General features: G+C 37.2%; 1 protein-coding gene across 8 annotated transcripts in view; it reads left to right on the forward strand.

The window, feature by feature from the left end:
- The window catches only part of LOC138935388 (multiple PDZ domain protein), a 90795-nt gene that overhangs the window by 39919 nt on the left and 35638 nt on the right, over positions 1–15238 (forward strand). For all 8 annotated transcript variants that reach the window (XR_011447240.1, XR_011447239.1, XR_011447241.1 and 5 more), the window contains 11 exons: positions 1076–1419; positions 6538–6672; positions 7199–7357; positions 9672–9848; positions 10003–10228; positions 10419–10720; positions 10965–11189; positions 11280–11453; positions 11587–11748; positions 12222–12464; positions 12573–12803. Coding sequence is in view for 5 of the 8 variants with exons in the window: in XM_070299896.1 (XP_070155997.1) it covers positions 1076–1419; positions 6538–6672; positions 7199–7357; positions 9672–9848; positions 10003–10228; positions 10419–10720; positions 10965–11189; positions 11280–11453; positions 11587–11748; positions 12222–12464; positions 12573–12803 (2378 nt within the window). In the remaining 3 variants the exon portion in view is untranslated. The remainder of the gene's footprint in view (positions 1–1075; positions 1420–6537; positions 6673–7198; positions 7358–9671; positions 9849–10002; positions 10229–10418; positions 10721–10964; positions 11190–11279; positions 11454–11586; positions 11749–12221; positions 12465–12572; positions 12804–15238) is intronic.

A 15238-nucleotide genomic window follows, 5' to 3' on the forward strand; every position in this document is an offset into this window, starting at 1 on the left:
TATTTACCGCAGGATATTCAAATTACTCATAAATTGATATTATTCTGTATAGATTTTACAAACTTATGTTTTTTTTTTGTCCAGACATATTTTCTCTTTGCAATTATGCAATTTTTATAAAAATAAAGCCAAAAGCAATGCCGTGCATGTAGCAAAAAAAAAAAAAAATTGTTTAAAATTATTATATAATAGTTTCTCAACGAACGGTATCCGTGTCAGTATAAATTTTAATTTCCGTTGAATTTCCCACGTCGTGCAGAGTTAAATTAGTTTGGGTAGCATTTTTTTTTTGATTCGGTCATTGCATATGGAACAGAGCAAACTCGTGCTAGATTGTCCATGCGCGTACGCGATGCGAATAACGCAGTCCCTTTGCGAAAATGTCGCTTTACCACAATGTTAACTTTTATTATTTTATACAATGGAATTTTATATAAATGTGTTAACAATTTTATAAAGTTAATTCGAAATTCGAACGCATCAACTCTTTCATGGCAAGCGTTAGCCTTGGATATTTCTACATTAATTTATTTTAGAAAATTTATCGAAATCAGGTGTTTCGTGGAACAAAGGAGATTGTTAGTTATTGAAAGATTAATTAATAAGAAGAACTTTGTGATAACTCGATAGACGTTTGAGAATTTTTGCAAAATAAATTGTCTAGTTTGACACCGATAGAGAAATTATACAATATATCGATGGTATATCAATAAAATATTACAAATGCAATTTTAATTGTAATCATTTTTTATCTTACGAATAATATGCCCGAGAGAAACATTGCATTTCTAATTTATATAATTTTACATTTTTAATATATTTAATTTATTTCTGTTGTAAAATTGATACGGAAAGAAAATAATTTTATGTATATTTAATCTTTTCTTCCTATTGTGTACAATTGATACACGGAAAATTGTGATACACGAAAGAAAATTCTATCGTACAAGTAATTTTTCTGAAAAGTTACAGTATCGCGTTTGCAATATTTCTTATTTATTGCCGTGGATATGATACATGACACGTTACGCTCGAAGTTAAATAATGGGTGACACGGTGTACTTATTATTGATAGACGTTGGGAGCTCTTTGCCAACGGATGAATTGTCCGGTGGTTCGAGTTCGACAGCGGCTGCAGGAGGAGCGTCGTCCATCGTCGGCGGTGGCGGCGGTGCCGCTGCTGGGAACAACCAGACAAGTTCCGACAAGGATCAATCGGTGTCAGCGTCGTCCACCATCGTTACACCGGGACCGACCCCGAAGTCAAGCCAACCGGCCAGCACTACTTCGGCGGCGACCCCGACGCCCACGCATACACCAACACCCACGCCGACCTCGACACCGATACCTGGAGGCCTCGTTATCGAAAGGAGTCCCTCCGCCGTCAGCGACGCCTCCAAGAGTGGCTCTGACATGGTGGTGAGTTGCCGCTTTTTTTCCCTCTTCCTTCTCGATTCAAGATCATCATCGTTTTTTTTTTTTTTTTTTAACTTCGCACCTTTTCTTGGTGCGACGCATTGCTTATAATATTATAATTGGCAATTCTCCTTCTGATCTTTAATATTGTTGCATACTTACGTCCACTTTGTAGTATAATATTGACGATTCGTGTCAATGCAGCGAGTAGTGGAGCAGGATATAGGATATAGGATATAAATTCTTAACAGCAAACTTTAATATTTGTTTGATTGAAGAAAAATCCAGTCGAAGATTTTTCGGATATTATAAAATATAATTTGAATTAAATTAAATATCCTAAAATCTTATTAAAATTCCTTATATTTCTTTCTTATTTATAATCGATACATTATCCTATCTAAAGGTATAAAAATGACTACATTATAAATATTGATATTTCTCCTCACGAAATCGTACATTTTATCTCCAATTTAGCAATTCACGTTTTCTGTCTCTCTCTTTCTCTTTTGTTTTTCCTCCTTCGCTGAAACGAAAAATCCCTGGGATCTTCCCTCTTCGCAGAAACTATTGTGCTGAATACTTTTCCGTGTAAAAGGATGTTCTTCATTGCCTTTTAACAAGCACGCTCCTCTTTCAACAGCCTTCTTATTTTATCCTCAAGCTCATAGCCAGTGCTATCATAAGATCGTCTTATATGGCAAATTCTGCAAAGTCTCCCTCGGACACGAGGGTATTACGGGCCGAAAAGAAATATTTATACTGGAGTCGTTCGAGTGACGACACGCCGATAAAATCCCGATCGATAGCCCTGGCATAATTGGCTTCATTTAGGCACTCTTCCACGCGACACACCTCCCTTTTTATTCCCCTTCTAGCTTTTGTTACGATAATAGGAATAGCGGCGCGGCTACGACGGAAATAGAATTATTGATACAGCTTTGCCGGCATCTTGAGGCAATACATTTCTCGCCAATAATATTTATCTTATATCTATTGTTGGACATGTCTCGTGTGTGGAGGAATATTGAGTAGTATTTTTCTATGAAATATTATATCTGTTAAATTGTACTTTTATTTAGGACTTTTTTTATTCTTAGTTTCTTGTCTACACTTGACCATTGCCTACTTTAAAAAAATTTAATCAAGCAATTAATGAATATGCAATAAAATGCTTTTAATTCTTCTTCTTCTTTTTTTTTTTTTTTAATTGACTCACTTAATAATTTTATATTTATAAAAACATTATTAACATTATTAACTCATTTCAGCTAGATAAACGATATTTTTAACGATATGTTGAACACGTTACATTAATATATTATTATATTTGTGTAATATAATATATTAATATGTTATATAAATGCGTTTATATTGGATGTATCTTGAAGAGCAATTCTAAACTATTAATTGCCGTAGTTTATTTCGAAGCTATTGATTATCGGAAGAGTTTTCGATCAGCCATTCAACGAACGAAACGTAGCGATTTCTCCCAATTTCTCGACATTCGATATAACTAGATCGAGTGGTTCTTTTCAATCGTAGATAAATTGGGCGCCCATTCGCTTTTCCCTTCTTGTTCGCCCTCTTCCTCTCCTCCTCCTGTCTTCGGGCGCGATAACAGCAACGGCGGGTGGCTGCGATGGAAATAGAATTATCGGCAAAGAGTTTCGCTGACGCCCTCCGGGCAATACCGGTTTTCTGCAGGCAAGGTTTGCGTGATCTTTAAAATTTATTGTCCATTACTTGCGAGAAACTGTGGAATCGTTATTCTCACGGCGATGCCATTTCGATGGAACATTTAATTGTAACAAATTGACACTTTCCTCGTCCGAATTAGATCTACGATTTTCTATGTGTGAGTATGTTTATGTATCTGGCTTTCGATGTTTCGTCCCAATTAATTTTATCTTACGAAAATGGAACAGATTAACACACTTCCGTTGCTCAAAGTTTGCACAAAAATCTATTTATCGGCGATATTGGTTACTCAGAACACTCATAAATAAGGCAAATTCCGGCATTTAAATGAAATGTGGTTTAAAATATTAACTCTTTTATTTCATATTTCGTTTCATTTCCGTTCTTCGTGAAAGAAAATCGCGATAATTACGGGAAAGTTTATAAAATATTACAATTTTTAATATTTATCTGTGTTTATGAAAGATATATTAAGAGATTTAAATTTTCATATCTGTCGAATTGGATATTATATGTTAATTTTATCAATAATCGTGCATATAAAAACGATTTTACCAGCGAATTCTCAAGTTATTTGATCATACATATCTATCAGTATGTTTATTTTTCTATTGTCATTCAAATGTTATACCTATCTACTCGATTGATCGACGAAGATCGACGACTTTCTCGGATAATAATAAGATTATAGACGAGAATCCTTCCGGTGCTGTCAATAAAAGTCGATCGATGGTAAAACTTTACACTCTGCCAATTATATATAATATTACCTACTTTATCTGCATTAATTAAATACATGTTCCGGTTTTTTAAATTTATTTCTTTACTAGATATTAGATTTTGAAAATTTTGATTTACAATACGCTCAATGTTTTATAAATCATTTCAATAATAAATTGTTTTTTTGTCTCGTATATTATACGGAAGTTCTTCCGAAATTCACTGATGTGTAACATGTAATTTGAATTGAAAATGTAATGTAGTCTGTCTGTCAGATCATTTTGTATTTTTTCTAAAAAATATTCTCATCATTTTACAAAAAAATATATCTGAGGGTATAACTAGGGGGTTTTTTTTTTAAATTTTTATTATGTAGGATTTGGATAAAGAAAAAGTGTAAATAGAATTAATTAAAGTATAAAATATCGTTGGAATTTATATTATACCGCAATTGAAGATAAGAATAGAGAGATAAGAATAGAGAGAATGGCAGAGCGTAATATATATATTCGGCATTAACGGATTGATTATCGGTTTCTTCTTCCGCTTTTGCGATGGGGAAAAGTAACCCTGACGTCGTTGCGGACCGCGTCAGCCACCGGAGTTCCCGCGATGAAGCTTTACTACTTATCCTAAAATTAATTTCGAGCTGTGTGAGAAACGATTATCGGATATAGTTCGAAGTTCGGCCAAAGAACATCCTGTATCTTTAACGACGCTGACGTGACTAGAGTATGAGCCGTCGCCGCGTATCTCTTTCAAACGAATTTCCTGCTTCGCTAACGATAAGCGCGCGTGTACGGCTGCGTGTTTAATCTTTCATTAGTGAAAATATACGCCGCGGGCGCACGCGCGTGTTTATACGACACCCGCAATGTAAATCACCCTTGGCCTTGTCTCTCTCTCTCTCTGTTTCGAGCTCTCTGTTTCTCAGTGCAGCTTCCGGTTTTAATTTGCGAGAGAGAGAGAGAGAGAAAGAGAGAGCATGGATTTTCGACGAATCCCGCGATATGCGTACATCCGTTCCATTCCACATATATATAATCCTTGTTTGCACGGATCAATTATAAAAAATTGATCGAATCGACATTGTAACGAGTCAATAACTTCGCGTCCTTTTAATCCGGAAAAGAAATGTGATCAGCGATAAAAAGGCTTTAATTAAATCCGACCGATTGTCTGGTATATCGGTGCATCGCTCATAATAAATTAGAACGCGACGAGACGTGCCAGCTTTTGAAAGTTTGCCTCGGAGATAACGAACATCTTCGTTTACTACTTGTGACTCTCCCCATCTCTTCGTATATTTTTAAAGGATTCGGAGGAATTGAGAAGATTATTCCGCGCAATAAATGCAGTCTAATATCGCGTTCGTATTACGCTTTGAATGAGAACGGAAGCAGAAATCCTAGCACAATTAAATCTCATTAATTCTTCGACAATACCACAATATCGAGTTACCCGGGCAGGTGAGCGATGAAAAATCGATTGAAAATCTTGGCTACGATTCATCCCCCGTAAGATATGAGCTATTGTGCCCTATGTATGAGCTCTATCGGATATCGGAACATCAATATTATATAGCTCGTTAATTGTGGCCGTGGACGATAACGAAGCAAACTTTGGAGAACCAATCAAATTTAATGACCTAATATATATTGCCAGCAAAGATTAGCGCGTCGCTTTTACTTGTATTGATTTTAAACAAAAATTATAAACTATTGATCAAAAATTAAGGAAATCATATAGATGTCACATATATATGTACAAGGTTTCTATATAGTCATATAAAAATACAAACATTATATATATATATATATATATGTTATTTATTATATTTATATATTTAAATACTTTTATATTTCGCAAATGTGCGCAATTTAATCAACAATTTTAGAGTATAAGAAATAATGGAAAATAAATAGAATTAATCTAGGAAAGCGTCAGGGTATTTTAATATAAGAAAGAAAATCGTTTAAATTAAGAATTAAGTCAACCTTTACGTGAGATATGTTGACATGACAAATAGAATTTCTCATTATTAGTGAAAAGTCCAAATAATCTTGTTCGTTTTGTTAAGTTCGTTAAAATATGCCACGATAGGGTAGATGCTGTGTGCCATCATTACCCTTATTTCTCATCGTACTTTATCCTCATTACCCTTCTTTCTCTCCCTTTTTTTTGTGGTATAAGTTACGGTTGTTGGAATTATGGATGCGTACGAAATACAAAATGTATTTGCGAAAAATACATCTGCAGAGGGATCGCTCTGAAATTGTTGCAAATGAATGATATTACGGAATACATTTGTACTTCGCATTTACTATCAAAGATAATCTTTTATTAAAAATAATCTCTCTCTCTCTCTCTCTCTTGCCAATATCATAAAAATTTTAAACCTTCAAAAGTTTGCATTATGTATATTCGTGAGAGGTAAGCGTGCTGTTGGAATAGTTGATGATCAATCTAAAATTAAAATTAAAATGGAAGAAAGAAAAAGATTGCTTTTGTTCTTTGGGGTATTTTCTTTGATTAATAGATTTTCGCTGATTCCAATGAAAATTTCAAAACGTGGATTCTTTTCTGACAGTTTAGATTCCATTGTATCGTCCAATCATCCGAGAATAAAATATACGAGAATATTATTAAAGCTTGTTACGAACGAGTCTTTAAACGGCTTTGCGATCTTTTCTTTCGCAGTTGAATACGGAATGGGCTCAAGTTGAAGTGATAAACCTCATCAACGATGGCAGCGGTCTTGGATTCGGTATTATCGGCGGACGTAGCACCGGCGTCGTCGTCAAAACCATTCTTCCAGGAGGTGTTGCCGATCGCGTAAGCAAATAAAAAATTAATATCTTTTGTCCGAAGCATTCAAATTTTCGAGAAGCTAAATAGTCTCGTAAATTTCTTCTTTCGTAATACATGATAGAATAATTTTTTACGCATCTAAGACAATTCAGTATTAATTATAATATATCATGGTCTTGACATAATTTTTTCTTATCACGGACTTAGCTCTTAACAAATAAATTCCTTCATTAATCACGGGCTTAACTTTTGATAAGTTGCTCACTTAATCATACGACGTCGCGTGCATCTTGTATCCTTCCCACGCTTTCTTTCCTCTCTCGTACTAAATTTCTCACGCTACATTTATTCAAGTTCGTAATGCATGCGTAACGCGAATATAAATATACGGATTTAATTTTTACATGAGACGAACGTGTACTTCGAGGCGCTCAGAAACAAACGAGGAAATGAGAAGCGCGGGGCGAGCGAAATCCGGAACATCAATGTTTGCCCTCCGAGTAACAGTTGCGGAAATTAAATCGATACTTCTTGCATTGTGTGTTTGTAGGATAATCGGCTCCAGAGCGGGGACCACATATTGCAGATCGGCGATGTCAATCTCCGCGGGATGGGAAGCGAACAAGTTGCCGCGGTTTTACGACAATCGGGCACTCACGTGCGGCTTGTTGTCGCGCGACCTGTGGAGCCAACTTCCCCGGATTATCAGGTACTTTTACTGACGCAATCCCTTTCTATCTTTCTTTATCTTTTCCTCTCTCTCTTTCGTATTCGGGATCACGACTAATTATCAGCGATATCGACTGGTTATTTGCTCCAAGCGCCTACGGCGTTGATTGTAAATAGCTTCAATTATCAGTCGATTATATTATCGTTAACGAGCTCTCTATCTTTCTTTTTTTTTTTTTTTACTTTAAACGACTCAGAAACTTGGAGATAATCAGATAAAATATAAAACATGAGATACAATGATTAAAATTAAAAATATATATGTATCTTTTTTAAGTTAAAGCTCTAAAACTCATATTTATTTTATACTCAGTAATAAATCATATACTCAGTAGTGAATTTTGATCTGGTTAAAAAAAAAGTAGGAATACGCTGATAAATTTGCAATGCCCTTTTAACAAATTGCATTATTTCTTCACAAGAATTGTGTAATCCTGCTCGCGCTGCGAAAGCGAAGATTTAAAGCTCATTGTCAGTCAGCTCGCGCGAAACATTTCTGTAACTCTACGTATCTAAAGTAGTCGTATTAGAGGTGTACAACATAAACCATTAAATTCCGATACGGGTGTTCAAGATGTTCGTCGTGTCCGGAGATTGATGGTACGGCGTGGTTCGCGTATGTCATTGTCAGGGTTAACGCGTACTATCGCGAATTAGGGGATCCAGTCGGAGTTCACGCACGAAAATGCGTATTGTTGCGTGTAAAATTGCAAGCCATCACGACGATATATTACTAATTCGGCTTTCGATCGCAATTTTCAACTCAATATCTACTTTAAAAAGTCAAATCATTCTTTTTTGAAATTATTCAGCTTATAAATTTTTAGCTTCTTTTTTAAACCTTTATATGGGAAATTGTTCACTTACTTCCCGATTCACTTACTTCTCGTTGCCGATTATTTGGGGTACAAGCTATAGTAGGAGCTCGATTTTTATATAAATTAAACCTCTATCGAAATCATCTACAATTTATAAAAGTGGAAAAATTGAGAAGTTAAAAATAGCAGCAAAATTTCGACTCGGAAAAATGATGAAGCCGCGAGGGAAAATGTATCGAAATTCTCGGAGTGGTTGCGTATCGTGAACACGACGACTGAGAGAACAAGCTGTAATTCAGGGATAATAAATAATACCCTCGGATACTTGGTATATACGTGATGGTTCTATTATTCCAAAGCGTAATCGCGATCATCCCGAGATGGACGAACTCTCGGAATTTATCATATGCTCAGAGAATCACGGAAAATGAAAATTATTTTGCCGCCGCATATTAAAATTGAAAATCTAACTAAGGCAGAATTAAATTTATCTCTTTTGTAACAAATAAATCGTTACCGCATTTAGCATTTAGCAAACGAAACGACAAGCGACATGTGCGTTAGAGACAATGGCAAAACGCAAAGTCTAATAAATCAACTTTTGCACACGTCTACTTGCAATTACAATAATCGAATCATGTGCATTAAATGCGTGGGCATATTCGTGGAAACAAAATACTTTATTATTCATCCCTCCGACGAAAGCAAATGAAGGTGGAAAATGTCGAAGTGCACTCGACTTTCCTCGTTTCCAAAGTTAAAAAAAAAAAAAGCCCCATGGTTTCCACGGTCTTTCAATTTTTATCACACCTCTGATCGATATTTATATCCCGCACCGTGTATAATTCCGCCAGCCATTTTTCGCACGAATATTAAACAGTCAGCGACCTGTCTGTTTTACCACTAGCTACGGAACACGCACAAATGCTCTCCCGATGAATTTTTTTAAAGGGTTGTAACAAGCCGTCCCCTGATACTTGTCGACTTGTAAATATCACTTGTTGAGGCTCCTGATAAAGTTCCCTCGTAATGCTGGTGCGAAGTGAAGTGCGATAAAATTCATATTCGAGAGAGAGAGAGAGAGAGAGAGAGACTCGCCTTTAATTACGAAAATAGAGTAAATATGAAAGTGCACTGCGCGCTTTGCAATTGTATACATGCTTAAAATATATAACGTTACTTATTATTTCATAGCGCACAATCCCCGCTTTAATCTCGGCGTGCGCGCGAGATATTCTACAAGATTTACGGAAAAGCTAGCTATAGTTACGTTTTATTTATTGGAATGGATTGAAAATTTTCACACGGTTGGGAATTCAAAAGCCTGGAAAATACCCTTGTCGCGTACGATAGAGATCGTATCTTAGATGTTGTATTTATTTTTATATAAATCCGTTCGGAGGAAGAAACGGAGAGAGAGAGAATCGAATGCGGCGTTGGGACGCATAAAATTTCTCGTTCCTGATATCTTTCTAGGCTCTCGGAAGTCACGCCCCGATCGTCCCTACGAAAATCCTGGGGGATCCGGACGAGTTGGACAGACATCTGGTGCACAGCGTACCGGAAAGCTACAATATTCGACATGTGCAGGGTGGTGACACGAGCTACGACAACGGTTACATGTATTCGCAGGAATCCGACATTGAAATGCACGTGAGTGTATTGCGCCAGAGAAACGGCGATCGTAATTTCGCGTTACGACTTCGCTTTCCCCTCCGTCTTTCCCTTTGTATGCCCTTCTTCTGGAAGAAATCATATTTTCATCATCGGAAAGAATCGCGAAACGTAAAACAATTCATTGCCTCAGGCAAGACCCGGTCTCATCATGGACGTGGTACGCAACCCAATGCCAATTGGAGCGATGCCAGTTATATCGGCGATGCCACTTCCGGTGCAGCTCCAAGATCTACCGGTGCTCACGATGGAGCCCCTCGATATTAATTCACTGCCAGAGATGGAGCGCTTCACGGTCAACCTTACGAAGGATATTTACGGCCTTGGCATCACTATCGCTGGATATGTTTGCGAAAAAGGTATTGGATGTTCGATACTCTTCTTTTACTCTGAGTATTTTCGATACTTTAAAAGAATACTAAAGTCTATATGTGTACATATATAGAATATATTTGAAGTATTCGAAAAAGATAATTGTGCAATTGCACCGTTCATACTATTAGATTGGATTCTCGCGACTCCGTGAATGAAGACTTTCCGTTTTTGCAGAGGAGCTCTCTGGCATTTTCGTTAAGAGCATTAGCGAGGGTAGCGCGGCCGACTTAAGCAAAATGATTCAAATAAACGATCGTATAGTGGAGGTGGACGGACATTCCCTGCAGGGTTATACTAATCACGAGGCTGTCGAAGTGTTAAGGCGTACAGGGCAAACGGTGAATCTTTGCTTGGAGCGATATCTACGTGGACCGAAGTTCGAACAGCTTCAGCAAGCGATTGCCGCGAGCGAGTTGAGACTACCTCAGCCGAGCTCCCCGTCGATTACGAGCCTACCTAGTTTTCCCATGAGCGCGGTACGTTTTCTTCCTTTACCCAACAGTTGGACGTATTTTAATAAAGAATAGAATATAACTTTATATTAACTTAATGTTTGATCAATTTTGTATATTTATTAAAAGTTTTATATTGTATTTCAATTTTTCTCTTGAAAGCTTGTACGTTTGTTCCATATAAATTTTGTAATTATAAAATTTAGAATCACGTTATGTTCATTTGTATTGTGAAAGTTATTAAATCTATATTTGCACTTTTTCTCAGGATGGAGAAACCACCACTGAAATAGAACCCGAAGGCGAATCTCATACCACCGTTGACAGCGCGATTCTACAAGAAGGAGAACGTTTAAGAACATCAGACGAGCAGGACGAGTCAACCAATGTCGAAGCTTTGTTGAGCGATCCATCGAGCGAACTTACGCCTCAAATTCGTGCGGCTATCAAGGCGAAATGGCAAAAGATTGTCGGACCCGACACTGAGATAGTGGTAAGTATCTCGTGCATTTTCATGAGATTGAAGAGGATGAAGAAACAGAAAGCCTTTTTTGTTTCTTTTTTTTCTTTTTCATTCGAATAGATCGCTCAGCTGAAGAAATTCGCCGAAGGGAGCGGTCTCGGGATCAGTTTAGAGGGAACGGTCGACGTGGAGAATGGCCAGGAAGTAAGGCCTCATCACTATATACGTTCGATCTTGCCGGAAGGCCCCGTTGGGCAGAACGGCACACTGCGCTCCGGCGATGAGCTACTAGAGGTTATCGAATTTCCGTATCTTTTCTTAGTAAAGCTAACTCTATAGGGCGTTTTCCTTTCAAAGCGCTTGACAGAGAGCTTTCTCCATCTTTCTCAAACTACGCGTCTGAAACCGATACCGTGCTCTTTTGAAGGTAAACGGCTATCGCTTATTGGGTATCAATCACATGGAAGTGGTTAGCGTGTTGAAAGAGTTGCCTATACATGTTCGTATGGTTTGCGGAAGAAACATCGCCTCGCAGGATCCGCTTTGTCCCATCGATACTGCTCAACACCAGGCCGCTTTTCAGACTAGAGTAAGTATACACTGAGAGATTACGGCATTGCGCGTTGTCAGTAGAGTTCTGCAAATCTAATTTACTATCCACCCTAATTTGTGTGATATTTACCCGATTCACCCGAGACCTTACCCGTATTCGGATCTTACCCAAGTTATCCAATATTATTTATAACAACAATTGAATCCTCCCGATTTTATGTATTGTAATAGAAAATATTCCAATTTTAACAATACGTTTTTATTTTTTCTTTGTTTTATTTAAAAATTTTTTTGCACTTGTTCGAAATCCGAAAAGATGGGCTTGCTATTTGTTATCCTGCTCGCTATCCAAAAGAAGTTTTTATAAGCACTTTATTCATTGATTATATTCACTGATTGGGTGGGCGGATTTAGCAGTGATATCATCAGAATGTCTGTGCAGAACTCTAGTTGTCAGTCGCCTTAAGTCGCGTTTTAAGAACCGCCGCGAAAACCTGTGTTGTCTCGTAGAGCATCCTTGGCGGGTCTCTGCAGAACTTGTTACCTACAATGGATCGTCTCGTGAAAGCGAAGTCGGACGGTTCCTTGGCCTCGACAACGACCACGGCCACAGTGACCGACGCGAGTCTAAACAAAATGAAATCGCGCTCGTTGGAACCGCTGACCGGTCTGGCAATGTGGAGTTCCGAGCCACAAATTATCGAATTGGTTAAAGGAGAGAGGGGCCTTGGGTTCTCCATTTTGGATTATCAGGTGCGAAATTTTTTTCCCGGAATTCTTCGCACAATTTCGATAGAGGAGAAATGAAGAATTGTAATAATCATCGAATTTATTTTCCTTTTCCGCTCATCCTGGTTCTAGGATCCAATGAACCCCAACGAAACTGTGATAGTAATACGATCGCTCGTGCCCGGCGGGGTAGCACAGGTCGATGGGCAGTTAATACCGGGCGATCGGCTTCTGTTTGTGAACGACATCGGATTAGAGAACGCAACACTGGACCAGGCCGTGCAGGCCCTCAAAGGCGCTCCGAAAGGGACCGTTCGCATCGGCGTGGCTAAGCCGCTGCCAATACCAGATAGTATTGTCCAGGTGAGCGATCAGGACGATCGAATCGAGGCTACGAGAGATAGAGATGCTGTGGCGACCGTTTCCTCGATTGTAAATAGCCACAAACAGAGGCGGGAGTATTTCCGCGAACGTAAGATTAACGTGACCGAACCGCCGCACATGGATTTGATCGAGGGCCTGAAGCATCAGCACAACCTCGTCAAGTCTGAGAGTTTTTAATTAGATCGCTCTCTAATCAGGATAGTAGGCTCAAGGCTCTTGCCTCCGCTAAATTTCACCACGGTTTGCGTGTCTTCGAGACAGCCGACATACGCGCAATCGAAATGATGCACACAATATCGAATTATCCTCGGTTCAGTTAATCATAATCAATGTGTTCCCAATTATTAACATTTTCTCATAGATCAAATAGATGTGCGCACAAATCTAAATGCGTATTTCCTAACGCGATTCCGTCCATAAAAGTGAAATAATCGCTGCTACATATCATGTATATATATACATACTAAATACGACATTATATACAAATGTTTTTGAGTATTGTCAAGTAATGAGCATGAAACATTATGTCCCGTCTTGTGTGTTGGAAATCACCAAAATTTATAAAATTATCATCTTCTGTATATATTATTTTTTTTTTTATCATTATTATTATTGCGTACATACATGTAAATTCGTTGTTTGATGAAATCGGCAGAGTGAACTTCAAAGGAAATAATTTGCATTGGCATGGCGTTAAAAGATATTTTACTAATATTTGCCATTTTTGTGCGATTGCTTCATAAGATACCAAAGCGTAAATTTAACATATTTATGTGGAACAAATGTAAAATGTTGGGTCATGAATTTTTATCGCTATCGTAATTCACAGAAAGTTTACTTTGTAAGCCTGCATGATGTAGTTTGTTTATGTTAAGTCCATTGTTATCTCCCATATTTATATCATAATTATGCTTTATAATAATTATTCTTGCGTTACTTTTTAGATATTATTGTAAAAAATGGTATTTTTTATATACGCAACGACTGACTTTTTTAAAATTAAGTCCATACTATTTTTTGTAATAATTTTTTGCGGACTGCTGGTTTCGATACAGATTATGTATATTATAGTTTTTTTTTTTTTTTTTTTTTTTTTTTTTTTTTTTTTTTTTTTTTTTTAAATACGCTGTTGATATTCGTCATGGAGATAATTTTATCCTGCCGAATTTTTTAAAGCGATACATACATCAATATTCATGCATCTATCACAGTGCACCAGGACGCGTTTAACGTGCTTTGCATCCCAAACTATGTTAATCTATGTGTTTTAAGTTGATTACCTTTTATTGTGTTTCCCGTTACTATCATTAAGTTTTTATCTCGCGATCACGATATAGCGCGAAAGGCGCCATTGTTTTGACAATCGCGTAAGACTGCAATTTATTTATCACTATGCGATTGTCGGTAGCTATAATATCTCGTTTTAAGCTTTTTCGCAAGTACCTCGTTCATACGTATTAATTTAGGAGATAGCGTATTTATTTCGTATCAAAAGAAGCGAGATATGGATTAAATAGAAATTGAATAGAAATTGACACATCTTGATCGACGGATGAGTCAAATGCAATTTATACGTCGAATAAAATTTTACAATACGATGCATGTATATCAATAGAGTACCGTACATGTTGTTTTATTTCGTTTATCATTATCCATTTGTCACCACCTTATCCTTCATTCATTTCGGTTCTTTATATATGTATTCGTCAATTTTCCTGTATTCGTCATATGTGCTTGTTGTCGTTAATTTAATTTGTTTTTCATTTCAGCTCGTTTAAGCACATCATTTTTAATATATATATTTTAACATTAATATATATATATATATATATATATATATATATATATAAATATGCGTACATACTTATATACCTATATGGTTTTTTTATGCCGTGTTTTCGTACCGTTGCAAGCGGAACATCCATAAAACAGCCGAATAAAAACGGCGAAGTCTGTTATTTTACGAGCAGGCCGCCCTCGGCGATATTCCGAGGCACGGTCAAACGTTTGAATGATTTATGCGATACCTTTGGATGAGATATACCAGCCGACCAGCGTATCTTTGACGAGCACACCTTTTCCCGCTTGGTTTCGTTCGACTCCTGGCATAGGGGATCACGCGCATCTCCCTTGAGATGCGCTCCAGTTTAAGCAAGGAGAGAAAGCTCGTCTCTTGTGCGGAGAAAATAAAGTCGAGAGGGGGAGATCCAATTTTGGAAATCTCTTCGCGCGTGATTCGTTTATTCCGAATTGTGGAGCAGGACATTTGAATTGTGTTAAAGTGTGTTAAAGTGATAAGTATTTTATATACTTGAGATACGCGAAGAGAACAGTTGACATTTCATAAAAATTAAAAAAAAAAAAGATATATTTTATTAAAGGATTACAATTTTTACATTTATACCTTTTTTAGG

Source organism: Polyergus mexicanus, unplaced genomic scaffold, assembly GCF_030449975.1.
Source record: "Polyergus mexicanus isolate NDT 795.1 unplaced genomic scaffold, iyPolMexi1.0 SCAF_8, whole genome shotgun sequence".
Classification (NCBI taxonomy): domain Eukaryota; kingdom Metazoa; phylum Arthropoda; class Insecta; order Hymenoptera; family Formicidae; genus Polyergus; species Polyergus mexicanus.